The sequence below is a fragment of the Chiloscyllium punctatum genome, chromosome 7 (assembly GCF_047496795.1).
Source record: "Chiloscyllium punctatum isolate Juve2018m chromosome 7, sChiPun1.3, whole genome shotgun sequence".
In the NCBI taxonomy this organism is placed as follows: domain Eukaryota; kingdom Metazoa; phylum Chordata; class Chondrichthyes; order Orectolobiformes; family Hemiscylliidae; genus Chiloscyllium; species Chiloscyllium punctatum.
The window spans coordinates 27,227,693-27,249,390 of record NC_092745.1 but is presented as its reverse complement, the minus strand read 5'-3'; the positions used below and the strand labels follow the sequence as shown (position 1 = coordinate 27,249,390).

The window sequence follows — 21,698 nt, the reverse complement described above, 5'->3', positions numbered from 1 at the left end:
TGTTAATTTCAGCGCAGTTGTTGTCAGTTTCAATGCAGGTATTCAGTTTCAATGGCTGCGCGAAAGTTCATTGCTGTAGTAATGGGTGCTAATCTCTCCTCCTGAGAAGGACAATTACTGCAGCCCTGGTTTTTGGCACTCTGTATTGAGAACGTATCAAACTGTCAAAGGTGTTGGCTGGACCCAGACACTTCAGGCAGTGTACATTACTCATGTACTCTCTCCCCTATCCACCTTAAACTAATCAACTTGGCTGTGAGTGCATTGTGCTGACGTTCTAGTGGCCCCAGGCAGTGTCTGCATTTGCTGTGCTGTCTCTCACCATATTGTGGTCCGGCGGCCATCTTATGTCTCAACAGGCCAACTGATGGCTCAGTGGCCATCAGCCTGCCCTGTGCCATCTCCCACTTCAGTTTCTTCCTCAAAAAAACTCATTCAAGTTTGTGAGAAATTATTTCCGTCACAACCGTACTGATTTATCCCTAATCATTCCTTGCCCCTCTAAATGCAAATAAATCCTATTTTTCCGAATCCCCTCCAGCAACATATCCACCACCAGAGTCAGACTCTCAGGCCCATATTTCTCACATGCTCTGTTACCATGATTCGAACATTCCCTCAGGGATTGAGGTCAGGGTAACTGACATATATCTCCCTCTTTACTCTGCCCTTCCTTCCTTGTATAATGGTTTGTGAATGAGTAGCAGGTTTAGATTGGCATATTAGATTATGACAAGAGTTTAAGAGGGTGGGATTATCCCACTTGGTGGGTCTTTTGAAGGCAGGCAGACTGAACAGAAAAGCGAGATTAGACTGGCTGGGGTATTAAAATGATTGGGGGATTGTACTGATTGGGAAAACACGCAATATAGGGAGTGATATGATGTGAATAGGTACCACCAGTCAGTGGTGATCTAGAATAAAGCTGTACAGGGCAGTAGAGTACGGACAGGATTCTGTAGAATGCGGTCAGGTAAGTTCTTAAAGGGAATGAAGAGAGATTACAAGAATGTGAGTAGACCAGAAAGGATATTAAAAAGAATTGGGAGCAAGCAACAGAGTCGAATTAAACCAGTTGGGGCTCAGTTCTTAGCACTGCTGCCTCACAGCACCAGGGTCCCAGGTCCAATTCCAGCATTGGGCTAACTGGAGTTTGCACATTCTCCCCGTGTCTGCGTGGGTTTCCTCCGGGTGCTCCGGTTTCCCCTCTCAGTCCAAAGCTGTGCAGGTCAGGTGAATTGGCCATGCTAAATTGTCCATAGTGTTAGGTGCATCAATCAGAGGGAAATGGGTCTGGGTGGATTACTCTTCAAAGGGTCGGTGTGGACTGGTTGGGCCGAAGGGACTGTATCCACACTGTAGGGAATCTAATGAAGTTGGATATTGAAGAGAATGGGATAAGGTAAATAGAGTTAGACTGGATTGTTAAAGGATATCAAATTGTTGGTAAACTGGTGGGATCTTCGAGGGTTTTCAGGAGTGAGCAGGAATATGGTATTAGGCCATGACTTAAGAGACTTTAGAGTGCAGGTTCATAGCTCCTTGAAAGTGGCGTTGCAGGTAGATAGGATCGTGAAGAAGGCGTTTGATATGCTGTCCTTTATTGGTCAGAGTATTCAGTACAGGAGTTGGAAGGTCATGTTGCAGCTGTACAGGACATTGGTTAGACCACTGTTGGAATATTGCGTGCACTCCTTCCTATCAGAAAGATGTTGTGAAACTTGAAAAGGTTCAGAAAAGATTTCCAAGGATGTTGCCAGGGTTGGAGGATTTGAGCTATAGGCAGAGGCTAAACCAGCTGGGGCTGTTTTCCCCGGAGCGTCGGAGGCTGAGGGGTGACCTTATAGAGGTTTACAAAATCATGAGAGGCATGGATAGGATAAATATCCAAGGCCTCTTCCCTTGGATCGGGGAGTACAGAACTAGAGGGCATAGGTTTAGGGTGAGAGGGAAAAGATATAAAAGAGACCATCAAAGTTTTACTTGCACATCCGCTAATATCATTTATTGTGTCCGTTGCTCCCGATGCGGTCTCCTCTACATTGGAGAGACTGGGCGCCTCCTAGCAGAGCGCTTTAGGGAACATCTCCGGGACACCCGCACCAATCAACCACACCGCCCCGTGGCCCAACATTTCAACTCCCCCTCCCACTCTGCCCAGGGCGGGGGATTCAAACCCATTCAAAACTTTGTCTATGTTTTGGATTAGAGGTTTAGTGACATGGCAACTATGCCACTCTGCAAGAGAGGGGAGTTAGACTGGGTGGGATATTAAAGGGAATGTGCAGGAAAGTAGAATTGGGCCAGAGGGGACATTCAAAGTTATCGCCAAGAAAGCTTAGTTTTGGTGTCATGAGATGCTGTGCTAAGAATGCAAACAAATCTTTAATTCACTCCTTCACCAAGGTTTATCCAGCTTTAAGGATGAATGGTACTTGACATATTCAAGGAAATGAAAAATGTGTTGCTGGAAAAGCGCAGCAGGTCAGGCAGCATCCAAGGAGCGGGAGAATCGACAATAAGCCCTTCTTCAGGAATGAGGAAGGTGTGCCAAGCAGGCTAAGATAAAAGGTAGGGGGGGAGGGGTGTTGGGAATGCGATAGGTGGAAGGAGGTTAAGGTGAGGGTGATAGGCTGGAGAGGGGGTGGGGGTGGAGAGGTCGGGAAGAAGACTGCAGGTCAAGAAGGCTGAGTCAGAGGGTTGGGACTCACCCCACCAACCTCCAGATACATCGTATCGTCTTTTGTCATTTCCGCCACGTCCAAACAGACCCCACCACCAAGGATATATTTCCCTTCCCTCCCCTCCCCTATCAGCGTTCCGGAAAAACCACTCCCTCCGCGACTCCTTCGTCAGGTCCAGACCCCCCACCAACCCAATCTCCACTCGGCACCTTCCCCTGCAACCGCAAGAAATGCAAAACTTGCGCCCACACCTCCTCTCCACCCCCCCCCCCCCCCCCCCCCCCCTTACTTCCCTCCAAGGCCCCAAGGGATCCTTCCATATCCGTCACAAATTCACCTGCACCTCCACAGACATCATTTACTGCATCCGCTGCACCCGATGTGGCCTCCTCTACATTGGGGAGACAGGCTGCCTACTTGCACAACATTTCAGAGAACACCTCTGGGGCACCTGCACCAACCGCCCCGTGGCTGAACACTTTAACTCCCCCTCCCACTCCGCCAACGACATGCAGGTCCTTTACCGTCTCCATCGCCAGACCATAGCAACACGACGCCTGGAGGAAGAGCGCCTCATCTTCCGCCTAGGAACCCTCCAACCGCACGAGATAAATGCAGATTTTTCCGGCTTCCTCATTTCCCCTTCCCCCACCTTATGTCAGTCCCAACCCTCGGACTCAGCACCGCCTTTTTGACCTGCAATCTTCTTCACGACCTCTCCGCCCCCACCCCCTCTCTGGCCTATCACCCTCACTTTAACCTCCTTCCACCTATCTCCTTACCAACACCCCTCCTCCCTACCTTTTATCTTAGCCTGCTTGGCATACCCTCCTCATTTCTGAAGAAGGGCTCATGCCCGAAATGTCGATTCTCCTCCTTGGATGCTGCCTGACCTGCTGCGCTTTTCCAGCAACACATTTTTCAGCTACTGATCTCCAGCATCTACAGTCCTCACTTTCTCCATATTCAAGGAAATGTTTTACGTAGACACTTGAACAGGCAAGGAATGAAGTGATAGAGACCGGGTGCAAGCAGATGGGTTTAGTTTTGAATGGCCATCATGGTTGGCACAGCCATAGTGGGTTGAAAGGCCTATGTGGCTGTCTGGACACAGAATTGGCTGGCCCATAGAAGATAGTGGGTGGTAGTAGATGGAAAGTATTCAGCCTGGAGATCTGTCAGCAGTGGTGTTCCGCAGGGATCTGTTCTGGGATCTCTGCTCTATGATTATATATATGACTTGGATGAGGAAATGGAAGGGTGGTTTAGTAAGTTTGCCGATGACATGAAGGTTGATGGAGTAGTGGGTAGTGTGGAGGGCTGTTGCAGATTGCAACAGGACGTTGCCAGGATGCAGAGCTGGGCTGAGAACTGGCAAATGGGGTTCAACCTGATTCATTTTGGAAGGTCAAATTTGGATACAGAAGACAGGGTTAAAATCAGGATCCTTCACAATTTGGAGGAACAGAAGGATCTTGGGGTCCATGTTCATAGATCCCTTGAAGTTGCTACCCAAGTTGATAGGGTTGTTAAGAAGGTGTATGGTGTGTGTTGGCTTTCATTAGCAGGGAAAATGAGTTTGAGAGCCGCAAGGTTATGCTGCAGCTCCACAGAGCCCTGGTTAGACCGCACTAGGAATATTGTGTTCGGTTCTGGTCGCCTCATTATCGAAAGGATGTGGAAGCTATAGAGAGGGTGCAGAGGAGATTTACCAGGATGCTGCCTGGACTGGAGGGCATGTGTTATGAGGAAAGATTGAGAGAACTAGGGCTTTTCTTATTAGAATGAAGAAGGATAAGAGGTGACTTGATACTGGTGTACGTGATTATGAGAGAAATAGATAGTGTGGATAGCCAGAGACTTTTTCCCATGGCTGAAATGGCTATCACGAGGGGACATAATTTTTTTAAGGTGATTGCAGGAAAGTTTTGGGGAAATGTCAAAGGCAGGTTCTTTACACACAGTGCTGGGTGTGTAGAATGCACTGCCAGCAGTGATTGTAGAGTCAGATCCATTAGGGACATTTAAGCTACTCTTGGATAGGCACATGGATGCTAGTAAAATGAAGGGTATATAGGTTAGTTTGATCTTGGAGTAGGATAAAAGGTTGGCTGAACATCAAGGGCTGAAGGGGCTATACTGTGCTATACTGTTCTGTATTCTGTATTCCTCTTAAACAGCTGCTCCTAACCTTAAATTTGTGCCCATTGGCCTTGAGACACATTATCCATGGGGAAGCGATTCTTACTGTGTCAATGCTCCTCATAATTTTGTATACTCCAATCAGGTTACCCCTTCCAAATCCTCCCCTGGAGCAGAGAAGTCTATTTCTTCTTAACTGAAACCTTCATCCCACACAACATCCTGGTGAATCTCCTCTCCACCTTCTCCAGTGTAATCACTTCTTTTCATAGAACATAGAACATAGAAAAATACAGCGCAGTACAGGCCCTTCAGCCCTCGATGTTGTGCCGACTGAAGCCTACCTGACCTACACTAACCCACTATCCTCCATATGCTTGTCCAATGCCCGCTTAAATGACCCTAAAGAGGGAGAGTCCACCACTGCTACTGGCAGGGCATTCCATGAACTCTCAACCCGCTGAGTAAAAAATCTACCCCTAACATCTGTCCTATACCTACCACCCCTTAATTTAAAGCTGTGTCCCCTAGTAACAGCTGACTCCAAACGTGGAAAAAGGTTCTCACTGTCAACCCTATCTTAAATCCCTAACCATCTTGTACACCTCTATCAAATCTCCCCTAAACCTTCTTTTTTCCAATGAGAAAAGTCCCAAGTGCCTCAGCCTTTCCTCATATGATCTTCCTACCATGCCAGGCAACATCCTGGTAAACCTCCTCTGTACTCGTTCCAATGCCTCCACATCCTTCCTGTAGTATGGCGACCAAAACTGCACACAATACTCCAGATGAGGCCGCACCAGAGTCTTATACAACTGCAACATGACCTCACGTCTCCGGAACTCAATTCCTCTACCAATAAAGCCCAGTACACCATATGCCGCCTTCACAGCACTATTTACCTGGGTGGCAACTTTCAAAGATCTGTGTACATGGACACCAAGATCCCTCTGCTCATCCACACTCCCAAGTAGTCTACCATTAGCCCAGTAATCCATCTTCTTGTTACTCCTACCAAAGTGAATGACTTCACACTTAGCTACATTGAATTCCATTTGCCACCTTACTGCCCAGCTCTGCAACTTATCTATATCGCGCTGTAACCTGCCACATCCTTCTTCGCTGTCCACAACTCCACCGACTTTCGTGTCATCCGCAAACTTGCTCACCCAGCCTTCAAGCCCCTCCTCCAGGTCATTTATAAAAATGACAAACAGCAATGGTCCCAAAACAGATCCTTGTGGAACACCGCTAGTAACTGCGCTCCAAGATGAACCTATACCATCAACTACTACCCTCTGTCTCCTTCCAGCCAGCCAATTCCTAATCCAAACCTCTAATGCACCCTCAATGCCATACCTCCGTAGTTTTTGCATTAGCCTGCCATGGGGTACCTTATCGAACGCCTTGCTAAAATCCATGTACACCACATCTTCTGCTTTACCCTCGTCCACTTCCTTGGTCACCTTCTCAAAGAATTCAATAAGGTTTGTGAGGCACGACCTGCCCTTCACAAAACCATGCTGACTATCCTTGATCACATTATTCCTATCCAGATGTTCATAAATCCTATCCCTTACAATTCTCTCTAAGACTTTGCCCACAACAGAAGTGAGACTCACTGGCCTATAGTTACTCGGGCTATCCCTGCTCCCCTTCTTGAACAAGGGGACCACATTCGCTATCCTCCAGTCTTCTGGCACTGTCCCCGAAGACAACGACGACCTAAAAATCAAGGCCAATGGCTCCGCTATCTCCTCCCTAGCTTGAAAGATAAGATTCAATAATGTGGTGATCAGATCTGCTCATAATGTTCCACTTCAGGCCCAACCAATGTTTTATAAAGTTGTAACAAGACTTTCTTATTCCTATATTCCCTGCCCCAGCTAATTAAGGCCAGCTTCCCATATGCCACCTTTACCACCCTGTCTCGCTGTGCTGATGCCTTCAGGGATCGATGGACTGGTACACCAAGGTCCCTTTTAATCCTCACTCCTCCCTTAGGACCTCCGACCATTCATTGGGTATATCCTTCCCTTAGACTTCCCAAAATGCATCACCTTGCACTTATCAAGATTAAATTCCATTTGCCATTGCTCTGCCCAATTTACAAGGCGATCAATATCAGACAATAGCCTGAGACCATCTTATTCGCTATCAGCAACAATCCTGATTTTTGTGTCATTTATAAACTTGCTAATGATACCTTCTACATTCACATCCAAGTCACTCATTTATGTAACAAACAGCAAAGGTCACAGTACTGATCACTCTGCTGCACCACTGGTCACAGGCTTCCAATTGAAAAGACAACCCTCCACCATCATGTCTGCCTCTTACTTGCCAATTTGCCTTGGATCCCAAGGGCTCTTAACTTTCAAGTTAAAAATCTCACAACACCAGGTTATAGTCCAACAGGTTGCAATAGTTGTTAGTGCTACTCCTTCAGGTAGCGACCTGATGGAAGCTAGAACCTCCAAATAAACCTGTTGGACTATAACCTGGTGTTGTGATTTTTAACTTTGTCCATCCCAGTCCAACATCGGCATCGGCACCTCCACATCATCTTATCTTTAAGAATAGCCTTCCGTTTGGAACCTTATCAAAGGCTTTACTGATGTCTGTAAACCATATCAGTAGCATCTGAAGAGCTTTCTAAGACATCCTCCCTCATTACAGCAGTGATGATCTCCTTCATCAATAATGCGTAGCCCCCATCTCTTTCACATCCACCCCTATCACACCTGAGGCCTCTATACCCTGGAATGTTGAGCTCCCAGTTCCGTCCATCCTTCTCACGTGCTGATCAAAGCAATAAGTTAATCTGCCTTACTGGTCAAGTTCCTTGCATTAAAATAGATACAGTTTAGCTTTCTGGTCCTCTGTGTTCCTTAACCTGCTTACGTCTTGTCTCCCTTCTGTATCTGACTGAACATTAATCTTGCTCTCAATTTTACGTCAAATCTGTCCCATCCACTGATAAATCAGTATAAAACATCCCCAACAGCGTGAGCAAATCTCCTAGCAAGGATATTGGACCATTCTGGTTCGGGGAAACCTGTCCAGAAACACTCTCAATGATCCAAAAATCTAATGCTCTTCTCCTACCCCATCCCTACAGCCATGTGCTTATCTGACCTTTCTTCTTTTTCTTATACTCAGTACCTTGTGGTATGGAACTAATCTGGAGATTCCAAATGTAGTTATCTTCCACTTCAATCTTCAACTGAAGTGTCTAAATTCCTGTTGCACCATCACATGCGCACACACACCTCCGCCTCTAGTGCCATGTTGTGACCTGGTTCGAACACATGCAGGAGAAACTCAGCAGGTCTGGGAACATCTGTTCAAATGGAAATAGGGTTTCCAAGTGCAATACGACTCCTCTTCAGAACAGACCACTGGCCTCATTACATACAGCATGTTATTTGACATTGCTGATGTACTATAGAATGATTCCATCTGGTGTTGGAGTCAGCAGTGCAGGTTGTGACGTCGCACACTTTGCAGTATTACAAATATCCCTAGCTGTATCTGTACCTCCATGTTTTAGCATGTTGTAATTTGCTTTGAGTTAGTTTTTGTGGGGTAAAGAAAGCTGATAGCTGCTATATTGTAATGAGGTGGCCTCTGCCTTTGGCCAGTCATGCTGATGTGCTTTACCTTTCTAATCTATAAAGCCTCTAAATAATCCTGTCTAGGTTTTCTAAGCTGTCACACTCACTCTATCTCCTGGTTCTGCAGTCTGATCTCCCTGGCCCCTCTTTGTACTGTAGCTACATCACCCAATACCCACTCAATCTTTCAGTTCTGAGACTTTAGAAATGCCATCTCGGAAAAGGAAGAATAAGAGCCGTCCTGACGCACAGCATCATCTGAGATTCGAGGTATATCCTGCTGTTCTACCCAGAGAACCTGAGACTGGGTGAAGTATCCCTTTTTTAAAACAACATGAGGCAGCACTCAGTGGTTAGCGAGGTTCGATGCTAACCTCAGGCGACTGTGTAGAGTTTGCACATTCTCCCCGTGTCTGTGTGGGTTTCCTCCCACAGTCCAAAGATATGCAGGTCAGGTGAACTGGCCATGTTAAATTGTTCATAGTGTTAGGTGCATTAGTCAGAGGGAAATGGGTCTTTACGGGTTACTCTTTGGAGTAAGTCGGTGTGCACTTGTTGGGCCAAAGGGCCTGTTTCCCCACTGTAGGGAATCTAATCTAAAAATTTGAATCAATCCTTTAAGATTAAACAAAATTCAAGGGTACCAGTCCCTTACAGGGACATGGCAATTTAAGCAATTAATTTTTTGTTGCCATTAACAATTGAAATGTCACTTAGAGATAATCATCAAAACATGGGGTTTAAAGCAAGAGTCCCCATTACAGTGACATACCTCGAACACCAGCAGGGAATTAGATCTGAACCTGACTATCAATTTATACTGTTTACTCAGGGAATGAGAATGAAGGAGTAGCACTGTACTGGGAGGCTGGAAAGCTGAACAAAGCGAGCGAGTCTGACTTCTAACTGAAGCTGCACGGCATTGATAACTGTCTGCAGGGGGTGGTCAGTATGTCAGAGGATTGGACCAGCTGAGAGCTGAGGTGCCTCAGTACAGCCCTCTCTGTTTCCAGACAGTTCCCATGAGGCATGGGCTTGCATGCTCAGTCACTGGCTCCCTCATTACACATTCACAGCAACGCTGAGAGCAGCAATCATCACATTTCCAGCCAGAGGCGATGAGCTCACCGACTACATTAGCAGGAGCAGCTCTGCCTCAGCTCCTCGGCGTGTATCTCAACGTGCTGTCATTTTCTTTTCACCGGGCAACACCATGTCGGCAAGCCTGCGTTTGCTGTTGACTGACTGGTAGGGGCAAGACGGCCAAATTAACCCCTTCGTGACCCCTTCCCCCGCCTCTCAAGTGACTTCCAGTTCACTTTGTCACCCGAACCAGCAAGCTGGATCCATCCTACTTCCTCCTGACGGAAGAGGGGCTTCCCTGTTCCGCCCCTTCCCTCTCGGCCGTGCAGAACCCCCGATCCAAAACCCAAGAGCCGCAGGATGACGGCCACAAGATGGTGAACGAGTATGCCTGCCGGCTGCTCGAGCTGCTGGGGATGGGCCATCGCTTGTTTGTACCTCGGCTGCTGCCGGTGAGTCTCTGGTCTCCGGGAGATTGTGGCTGTCGGGTTCAGGGGTTTGCTAATGGGAGGCAGAGGCCTGCAGCCCGGAATGAATGACGTTTGACAGTCATTCAGCTTATTGATGGCTGCCTGTGGGAGGACCCTGAGCATTGAAAGCAGTCAGATCTCTTAAGGATCTGTGCACTGAAAAGCAGCATGAAATCCTTGCATACATTGTTGCCTTGATGTCTGACTGACTGCTTTTGTAAAAAAAAATCTGGCACAACTTGTATAACAGGACACTTGACATCCCCTGCTGATATTTAAGGGCTGCAGTTGTCAGCTTGCCTGGTTTGCCCATGCAGTACCTGAAATGTGAATTGTGGCAGTGTACTTGTGCGGGTTTTTGACAGTGTGCACGCATTGAGTCTTGTGTAAATGGAGCAACCCTGTGCCTCTTGGGAGCTGCCTTTGCTTTCATTCATTGGGTTAATTAACAAGGTAGTTGTGGAGTTGCTCATGCAAGGACAAGCTAATCATGCCTGAGTGGGGTGTGGCACTGCCACTGGCAAGTAATCTGGGGATTTACAGCCAGATGTGGGTGGGTTGCAATGATAAACTGAGGTGGCACAGCCAGCGGAGCCAGAGCCCCTTGACCTCCAGTGGTTTGTCTTCACTAATCTGGATTTTCACTCGTGACAGCTGAGAGCTGACTATAACAGCAGCGAGACGGTTTGCTGTCTGATCTCCTCAAACTGCAGTTTGGGAGGCCAACATGGATGTTGGTAACTGTGTAAAGCTAATAAATCTGTTAAGAGGTTGTGCCACAGAAGCACCCAGTAATGACTGACTAATGCTCACCAGGATAGTGAGTATGTAGTTGGTTGCTTGTGAATCACGGTTTCAAGTTCCTCCACTAATGACCTTATGGTGAGGGAAGCTGATGGGAGCAGGACAGATTTGCTTGCAGCATCAGTCGGTCCCAAGTTAATTTGGAGGTGGGGGAGGGCGGTGGTTTATGGTGGGACTCTTGAGAGGTAGATGTTAATTATGGGGCCCTGTCGGCACAGGCTTTTGAGTTGGAGGATCTGGATTCAAATCCTGTTGCATGTGACTGAATTTGAGTAGCAAGGGAGTGCTGCACTGTTAGTATCATTCCATTAAAATTGTATGAATTAGGAGCGGGAGTGGGCCATTTGGCACCTGGGACCAGCTCGGAACTTTTCAATGAAATCGTGGCTGATCTGCTTGTGGCCTGAACTCTAATTTTCTACACCCCCAAAAAAACCCCTTTTTGACACCCTCATCAATCCATCAAATAAACATTTTGAGATGTGTTGTGAAGCCAAGGCCACACCTGCCTGTTCAGGTAGTGTCCCATGGTATCATTTTGGGGATGTAGGGAATGTCCTTGACTTCACTAGAACAAATTATCCAGTCATTATGACCGCTATGGCACCTGGCTATGCACTGGTTGGCTGCCACATTTCCTATAGCTGCAGCTGTGATTTTGTATTTCAAAAATACTTCATTGGATGTTTTGGACCGCATACATATTACGAGAGAGGAGGTGTTTGCAGTCTTCAGGTACATTAAGATCGATAAATACCCTGGGCCTGATCAAGTTTATCATCGGATGTTGTTGGACGTTAGCAAAGAATTTGCAGAGACTTTTGCTTCGTCTCTATCCATTTGGTGAAGTTCTGGAAGACTGGAGGGTGGCTAATGTTGTTTCTTTGTTTGAGAAAGATAGCAAAGACAAACCAGGAAATTACAGGCCAGTGACCCTGACATCAGTGATAGGCAAGTTGTTGGAGTTGATCCTGAGGATCAACCAACACTTGGATAGTCGAGATCTGATTAGGGATAGTCAGCATGGATTGTTTGCAGGAAATTAAATACTGGATTAGTGGTGCTGGAAGAGCACAGCAGTTCAGGCAGCATCCAACGAGCAGCGAAATCAACGTTTCGGGCAAAAGCCCTTCATCAGGAATAAAGGCAGTGAGCCTGAAGCATGGAGAGATAAGCTAGAGGAGGGTGGGGGTGGGGAGAGAGTAGCATAGAGTACAATGGGTGAGTGGGGGAGGAGATGAAGGTGATAGGTCAAGGAGGAGAGGGTGGAGAGAATAGGTGGAAAAGAAGATAGGCAGGTCGGACAAGTCAAGGAGACAGTAACTGAGCTGGAAGTTTGAAACTAGGATGAGGTGGGGGAAGGGGAAATGAGGAAGCTGTTGAAGTCCACATTGATACCCTGGGGTTGAAGTGTTCCGAGGCGGAAGATGAGGCGTTCTTCCTCCAGGCGTCTGGTGGTGAGGGAGTGGCGGTGAAGGAGGCCCAGGACCTCCATGTCCTCGGCAGAGTGGGAGGGGGAGTTGAAATGTTGGGCCACGGGGCGGTTTGGTTGATTGGTGCGGGTGTCTCGGAGATGTTCCCTAAAGCGCTCTGCTAGGAGGCGCCCAGTCTCCCCAATGTAGAGGAGACCACATCGGGAGCAACGGATACAATAAATGATATTGGTGGATGTCCACATCCATCAAAGTTTCACCTGCTGAGACCTTTATTATTTACGTAAATGATCTGGATATGAATATACAAGGCATGATTAAGTTTGCAATTACAAAATTAGGGGTATCATTGATAGGTTATCAAAAATTACAGTGGGATCTTAATCAGATGTGGGGGTGAGCTGAAGATTAACAAATGCAATTCAATGCAGATAATTGTGAGGTGTTGTACTTTGGAAAGTGGGACTTCTACAGTAAATAGTGAGGTGTTGTGGAACACAGGGATCTAGGAGTACAAGTACAGAGGAACCTCAATTATCCGAATGTCAGCTTGTTCGGCAAGATTGCAATGTTCCGATGCTTGGCTACACTGTTACCCAGCATTCAATTATCCGGAATTCGATAAACTGAGCGAAATGCTCCCAACCCATGTCCTTTGGATAATTGAGGTTCCTCTGTACATAGTTCTTTGAAAGTGGTGTCTCAGGTAGACTGGGTGGTAAAGAAGGCATTTAGCATGCTGGCGTTCATCTGTCAAGGCACTGAGTAGAGAAGTTGGGATATTAGGCTGCCTACTTGCAGAATGTTTCTGAGAACACCTCTGTGACACCCGGACCAACCAATCCAACCATCCCGTGGCTCAACACTTCAACTCCCCCTCCCACTCCACCAAGGGCATGCAGGTCCTTGGACTCCTCCATCACCAGACCATAGCAACATGACAGTTGGAGGAAGAGTGCCTCATCTTCCGCCTAGGAATCCTCCAACCCCAAGGGATGAACTCAGATTTCTCCAGTTTCCTCATTTCCCCTTTCCCCCACCTTGTCTCAGTCCCAACCCTCGAACTCAGCACCACCTTCCTGACCCCTCCACCCCCACCCCCACCCCCACTCCGGCCTATCACCCTGACCTTAATCTCCTTCCACCTATCGCATTTCCAACGCCGCTCACCCAAGTCCCTCCTCCCTATCTTTTAGCCCGCTTGGCACACTTTGCTCATTCCTGAAGAAGGGCTGATGCCCAAAACGTCGGTTCTCCTGCTCCTTGGATGCTGCCTGACCTGCTGCACTTTTCCAGCAACACATTTTCAGCTCTGATCTCCAGCATCTGCAGTCCTCACTTTCTCCTATATTATGTTACAGTTCTATAACTCATTGGTGAGGCTGCACTCGGAGTATTGTTTGCAGTTTTGGTCACCTTGTTATCGGAAAAACAAAACGTTTACGAGGATGTTGCCAGGGGTAGTAGGCTTAGGTTATAGGGAGAGATTGGCCAGGATAAGACTTTATCCTTTGGAATATAGGAGAATCGGGGTGACCTTGCTGAGGTGCATAAATTCACGAGGGGCACAGATAGGATGAATGCATATTATCTTTTTCCCAGGGATGGTGAATTGAAAACTAGATGGCATAGGTTTAAGGTGAGAGGGAAAAGATTTAAGGAGGACCTGAGGGGCAACATCTCCACTCAGAGTGGAATGTAAACAGAATGGGCTGCCAGAGAAAGTGGTTGAGGCAGGTACAGTAGCAACATTGCAAAACACACTTGGGAAGGGTTGAGGGGGATATGGGCCAAATGCGGGCAATTGGAACTAGCTGCGTGGGCACTATAGTCAGCATGGACTGGTTTGGGCCAAAAGGCCTGTTTCCATGCTGTGTTACTCTTGGACTCTATGGCTCTAAGCATTGTGGGAATTCCTGAGATGGTGACCGATACTATTGAACTGTAATTTTTTAATTGGGAGCTGAGCAAAACGGTTAAATTGTGTCCAATTGTTGCTGTAGTTGTGGTGTCATATCTGAACAATCATTGTGTGAATTCATATTATATCAGACAGACTCTGGGACCACAGACTTCAGTGTATCTGGCCACAGCCAGTCTCAACCTTGGTTCAATAATCTGGGTGGATCTGAACTAGCATCATTTGACCCTGCTGTCATCTTCCAAAACTGCTCAGTACTTGGGATTATCCCGGCACGAACAGAAAATCCTTTAGCTTTTCTCTACAACCAACCACCCTTAACAATTTCTATTTCTCCAATCCACCCTCTATTTGATCAAGTGGCATAAATTTCTGGACTTCAAAACTGAGGCCATCATCTTAGTTGCGTCTACCACAACCCACTCTTTCCACTGCCCACCAAACCATGTTCTCCCCCAAGGTTAACCCTTTGTCCCATCCTTGCCTTCTCAATAAGACCCAATTCTTGTTCTCTAACCCCTATTCTAAACCCGAAACCTTGAACCACTCAGCTTCCCTTTTGGGCCCTTTCTTAATGGACATTGCTCCTTTTTGAGCGCATGTCTGATTTCCTCTTAATGTAGTTGCTGTCGTCCACCTTTCTCAAAAACGCGGCACGGTGGCACAGTGGTTAGCACTGCTGCCTCACAGCGCCAGAGACCCGGCTTCATTTCCCGCCTCAGACGACTGACTGTATGGAGTTTGCACATTCTCCCCGTGTCTGCGTGGGTTTCCTCCGGGTGCTCTGGTTTCCTCCCACAGTCCAAAGATGTGCAGGTCAGGTGAATTGGCCATGCCAAATTGTCCGTAGTGTTAGGTAAGGGGTAAATGTAGGGTTATGGGTGGGTTGCCCTTCAGCGGGTCAGTGTGGACTTGTTGGGCTGAAGGGCCTGTTTCCACACTGTAATCTAATCTAATCTCCCTGCTCACCCAATTGTCTTTTGTGTAACTCAGTGTTTGAATCACCCAAGTCTGACTTCTGTCTCTGCCACAGAACTCTGATTGTGACCATCACACGTTTGGCTACCTCTTCCTCCTTGACCTTGCAGTATATGTCACAGTCAACTATATCATCCTTGCAACACCTTTATCCATTGTCATCAGCCTTATAGATACAGCCCTGGCTTGATTCCACATTCCTGCCAATCACATCCTAAGAGCAGTAACCTCGGCATATCCACAGCTGAAACCTTTCTCCAATGTCTCTAGACCCTATTATCCCAATGCTACCCTGTCAGTATGCTACCCCCTCTCCTCCTTAAACATTAACTTGTCTATAACTCTGCTGTCTCTATCTTACATTGCACCAAGTTCCACCATTGAGAGGATTCTCATCCTCGTGTTTATAAGTTTTCCTCGCCTCCCTGCACAATCACCGGACTCTCTCCGGTTATTTGACTCTGGCCTTGATAGCATTGCCTAACAATTGGAGGCCGCTTCTTCAGCCACTGAGTCCCATGTTGTGTGAATCCTGACCTTTGTATCATCACTATCCTTCCCTCCTGTACGACCCTCCGTAAAACCTTTTTGAAGATTACACGTAACTCTGCGTTATGTCACCACCTTTCTTTGAGAATATTCTTCTGATTTTAGATCTGTGCATCGAGGATTTGGCAGCGAACAAGCGTTGATGTCATTATTCTCCTCTGTTTTCTTCCCCTTGCTCTCACATTCTCTTGCTCGCATTCTCACCCTCACACACATGTGCTGTCTCTATTGAAACATTGCTTAATTTAGGAAAGGAGAGGATAATTTTAAATCATGAGTGCTGGAGACCAGTTAGAGTAAAAACAATCGAGGTGGATACTAAAGATTCAGAACAAATCAGTAAGAACATGAGCAAGCAAGATGGAATAACAAATCTTCAAATTTCAAATGTGAAGACAAAACAAATGTGCTCTTAATGACTGCAAAGAATAGAGTGAAATGGTTTCATACTAAACTAATTTAAAGAGGTACAAGATGAGTTGAAGCTAACAACATGGAAAATCATGAATTTGAGGTGTCGTATTGTGAACAAAGGGGTTAGATGGAATTGAAGGTGACTTGAATAAAAGCCAGCAGATAATGAAAGAGTATAGCATTGTGCTATATGAAGAGCAGTTCAAGAGGAAAGACCAGATTCTCTGGATTGAAACAAAATCGAATTGTGGAAGATGAATATTTAACATTTATTTGAAATGTAAGTGATCAAGAGCAAACTCAGAATTCTGATCCTTAGGATTATTATGGCCCAGAGAAGGCCATTTGGCCCATTTTGCCTGCTCCAATTCTGTTATATCACCCTGCACACTATTTCTATTGAAATAACCATCCAGTGCCCATTTTGAATGAATGTCTCCATTGAATCTGCCTGCACCACGTTTCCAGGCAGTGCATTCCATACACTTGACTGCATGAGAGAGGTTTTGTGCACACGACTTTGTGTACACCCTCTTGTTCTTTTTCTCTTTTACTAGCAGGAACATTTTCTCCCTATCTATTCTGTCTAACCTGCTCATAATTTTGAAAATCTTTATCAAATCTCCCCTCAGCTGCCACCTCTCCAACAAGAACAGTCTCAGCTTCAAACTATCCTTATCACTCAAGCTTCTCATTACTAGAACCATTCTTGTAAATCGCTGTGCACACATTGCAATGTGTAGACATCCTTCCTATAGTGTACTCACAACTGTACACAATAGCCCAGCTGAAGTCTAACAAGTGGGAATCTAGGGAAAAAATTAGCAGGGCCTTTAGCGTAGATATTTGTATCATCTACAGATACTGGTGAGGTGCCAGAGGATTGGATATGGCTAATGTGCCTTCTTTTAAGAAAGGCTGTAAGAAGCAGCCTGGGAACTGTAAGCTGGTGTGTCTGTCAGTGTTGGGTGTGTTGTTGGAGAGGCAAGGAGTGATTAGGGATGGTCAGAATGGCTTTGTGTGTGGGGAATCATGGTTCACAAACTTGGTTGACTTTTCTGAGGATGTGACCGAAAAGATTGAGGGCAGAGCGCAGTAGACATCTACATGGACTTTAGAAAAGCATTCTGCATGGTAGACTGGTTAGTAACATTGGAGCACATGAGATTCAGGGAGTTTGCTCACTGAATACAAAATTGGGTCGACAGTAAGAGACAGGATGATGGTAAAGGGTTGCTTTTTGGACTGGAGGCCTGTAACCAGCAGTATTCTGCAGGGATTGGTGCTGGGTCCACTCTTGTCATTTAGTATGAACAATTTGGATGAGAATTTAAGAGGCGTGGTTAGTAAGTCTGCGGACGTCACCAAAATTGAACACATGAAGGTTATCTAAGGTGACAAAAGAATCTAGACGAATTGGGCAAATGGACCGAGAAGTGGCAGATGGAGTTAAATTTGGAGTAATACAATGTATTACATTTTGGTAAAACAAACAAGGGCTGGGCTTATATAATAGAGCCCTGGATAATGTTGCCCAACAGGGAGACCTAGGGTTTCAGGCACATAGTTTGTTGAAAGCTGTGTCACAGGTAGACAGGCTGGTAAAGAAGGCATTTAACATGCTTACCTTAATTGCTCACTCCACTGAGTATAGGAGTTGGGACATCATGTTGAGTTGAGCAGGATGTTGATGAGGACTGTTCTGGATTACTGTATCCACTTCTGGTCACCCTGTTTTAGGAAGGATATTAAATTATAGAGGGTTCAAAAAAAATTTACAAGGATGTTACTGGGACTGGAGGGCTTGAGTTATAAGGATAGTCCGAATCCTTTTTTTTATCCCTGGAGGGTAGGAGGTTGAGGGGTGACCTTATCAGGTTTACAAAATCTTAAGGGGCATAGATAAAGTAAAAAGCCAAGGTATTTTCCTGAGGTAGGGGACTTCAAAACTAGAGGGCATATTTTTAAGTTGAGAAAAATTGAAAAGGGACCTAAGGGGCAACTTTGTCATATAGTATCTGGAATGAACTACCAGAGGAAGTGGTAGATGCAGATATAGTTAGTACATTTAAAAGACATTTTGGACAGGTACATGAATAGGAAATGTTTAGAGGGAGACAGGCCAGATGCAAGCAAGGGGGTGTTGGGGTGGTGGGGGGGGGTGGTGGGGGGGGGGGCGGGTGGTGCTAGTTCAATTTGGGGAAGTGTGGTTCGCATCAATGAGTTGGACCTAAGGGTTTGGTTCTGTGCTGTATGACTGACTCTTATACAAATTTAACATCCTTGCTCATATTCTCTATGCCCCTATTAATGAAGTTGAGGACACTGATCTATTAACCACTGTCTCCATCTATTCTGCAACCTTCAGTGATCTGTGCACATGCACACACCGATCCCTCTGTTCTTGAAGCTTCTTTTGCATTGTTCTCCTGTTGCCTTTCAAGGTTCTTCTGATCAAAATGTTAGTTTAACATATCAGTGATATTCCTGTCTACATGTATAAATCCCTTTCTTGGTCTTTGATCAGCCTTGCATTCCTTTAACCATACTCTTCCTGTTTGTGTCTATATACTTTGGGATCTCCCTTTTTGTCTTAGCTTCTAGTCCATTTCTCATAATTCCTCTTTGCTTCTGTTACTTGCTTTTGCACCCCCGTCCAAATCTTTGATGTTTCAGTTGGCTCTCAAATGTATTTTCTGCTTCACGCCTGTCAGAAGAGCTCTGGGTGGATAAGTAACTAGGCTCTGGTGGCAGGTACACTGTGTTGTTCGAAGAAGGTACAATCTTGGGTCTCAATTTTTTTTTCAGCATTCTGGCTGCCTCAATTGTGACGCAGGACTGGAGAGTAGCTCTGATGGAACATTGTGTCCTTCAAAAGATGTACAGGCTGACTAACTTGTCCAGTGTCCAATTCACCTCAATAATTCAGGATCAAGTTAATGAGTATTCAGAGATACAAGGGTTAATTGAGGATAGCCAGTATGCATTTACTGAAGACGGTGTGGTATCCAGGTTTACTCTCAGCACAGTAGTTGATTTGTTTAAGTGTCTAAGGTGCGGTGTTGAACTTTGTAGATGGCACAACTAGGGATGTGAGGGGTTGGCAAATGTGACCATTTCAGGAAGACGCAAGAGCTGAATGAGCTTTTCAGGAGGGTACAGATATAGGATGAGGCCACTCGGCCCTTCATACCTGCTCTGCCATTCAATGGGATCGTGGCTGACATGATTTGGCTTTAATTCCGCTTTCCTGCCAGCACTCCATAATGTTTGACTCCCTTACCCATCGAATATCTGTCGAACACAACCTTGAATATTTTCCGCATTCGCTGTTCTGAGGAAGAGAATTCCACAGAGTAATGACCGTCTCAGAACAGAGACGGTCCTTATCTTCCTTAAATGACAGACCCCTTTTTATTTTCAAACCCTGTTCCTGAATTCTAGCTTTCTCTAGAAGAAGCGCCCTGTGCATACATCATTGAGTCCCCTCGGAATCTCTCATGCCTTAGTAGGATGATCTTTCATTCCTTATGCTCCACTGGATAAAGGCCCAACGTGCTTTCCCCATCGTAAAATAGTGCCTTCATCTGAGGAACTGACTGAGTAAACCTCCTCTGACCTGCTAATACAAGTGTCCCATTTCAAACAGGAGGCCTAGAACTGCACACTGTAGCAGAATGAGCAACATACACTTCAGGAAGATGCAGGAACATTAGCAGAGGGGCCAAATGAGTGGCAGATACAACGTTCAGCACTATTCATGACTTTACAGATAACGAAACAGTCCCTGTCCAAGTGCAATAGATCTAGTCAATATCCAGGCTTGGGCTGAAAAGTGGTAAGTAACATTTGGACCACACAAATGCCAGGCAATGACCATCTCCAGTAAGAAATGATTGAGCCATCTCTCTTTGATATTCAGTGGCGTTACCATCAGTCATGCTGGGTTGGCTACTGGTACATGTTCCAGAGTCAAGGGCCAAGCTCATTCTGTTCCAATTTCAGCTGGTTCTTTATTAAGCTACTGTTGCAATGAATAAATAAGTTGCTCAAAATCTTCCAACTTCAGGAAGTGTTAATTTCTCTTCAAGCCATTTACAGCCTTAATTAGGTTTGCAGTAATTGAAGATTTAGACATTTCCTTGCCCAGCAAATGCACACGCTCACTGCAAGCAATCAACCAATCAGTTGTGATTCATGTTGGTCACCACAGATCTATATCTGTAATACATCTGTCTAATATAAGTTATTCCATCTCTCCTTCATGTCTAGCATGTGACTATTGATGTCACTGCTATATCACCATCTTATGATCTTATCCATTCTCATTTCCTGAGGAAACCCAGAAGCAGAGTGGTTGAAACAAATGGTACAGATACATTAAAGGGCATACTAAATAAGGGAGGGAGAAGTAGAACAGTGTGATAGATTTACATGTAGACTTGTGGAGGAGATTTGCCAGCACAGACTATATGGGCCAAATGGCCTCTTTCTGTACAGTATGTGCTACATATATAATCCTATGTATGATTACCTGCTGCTGTTCAAACTCGCTCTCTCCCAGTGCTGGTTTCCTATCATACCCTTACTTGCGGAGCATCATTTCCCACAACAATCAAATGGCGAATAGCCCCTTCTCCTGTTGGGTGACTCTTCGATGTTGGTCACCGAGCATTTTTGGTTTTTTTTGTTGCATGGCTGATATTTGTAGCATTGGTGAACAGGGTTCCAAGAATATCTTTTTAAACATCTAATTTGTTATGACTGTTTCCGTTTCCTTCCTGGTTTGCTCACAGTAATGTCTGTGACTTTTGGAATCTCCTGGAATGAAAATTTGGATTGGTTAGCCGAATGTAGATTTTAGAAGTCACTGATTTTTGTTTTTTGTTTTTTCCTGCATTTTATGCAATAAACTACATCATTTCTCAATCCTTTGTGGCTATAGGCATGGTAATAAATGATTGCTAGTATTGTACTGCTGTTTTTTAAAAAAAAAGAATGGTTCAGAGGCTAAGTAATTGTAAGCCAGTCAGCCTAACCTCAATGGTGGGCAAATTCTGAGAAATAATATAACCCTTCATTGAGAGAGGCAAACAGATTACAGCACCCAAATGCCAGGCAATGACCATCTCCAATATGAGACAATCTAACCACTGGGCCTGGACATTCAATGGTATTACCATGACTGAATCCCCCACTATCCCTGAGGTTACCATAGAACAGCACCTCAACTGGACTCGCCACATAAACTCTGGCTAAAAGAGTAGATTAGATTCCCTACAGTGTGGAAACAGGCCCTTCAGCCCAACCAGTACACACTGACCCTCCAAAGTGTAACCCACCCAGACCTATTTCCCTCTGACTAATGCACCTAATACTATGGGCAGTTTAGCATGACCAATTCACCTGACCTGCACATCTTTGGACTGTGGGAGGAAACCAACGCAGACACGGAGAGAATGTGCAAACTCCACACAGACAGTTGCCCAAGGTTGGAATTGAATCCCACGGGCCGAAGGGCCTGTTTTCATATGGTAGGGAATCTAATCAGTACTGCAGTCATTCAGGAAAGCACTGAATTGTCTGCTTAAAGTTTGGAGTGG

General features: G+C 45.7%; 1 protein-coding gene across 4 annotated transcripts in view; it reads left to right on the top strand.

Annotated features, from left to right (window-relative positions):
• Positions 1-21,698, top strand: part of LOC140479548 (rab GTPase-activating protein 1-like) — a 506,221-nt gene that overhangs the window by 422,005 nt on the left and 62,518 nt on the right. The window contains exon 1 of one of the 4 annotated variants that reach the window (XM_072573353.1): positions 9,492-9,978. The exons of the other annotated variants lie outside the window; for them this stretch is intronic. Coding sequence (XP_072429454.1) covers positions 9,901-9,978 — 78 coding nt within the window. The 5' untranslated portion in view covers positions 9,492-9,900. Of the gene's footprint in view, positions 1-9,491; positions 9,979-21,698 lie in introns of those variants that run through there. 4 annotated transcript variants of the gene reach the window in all.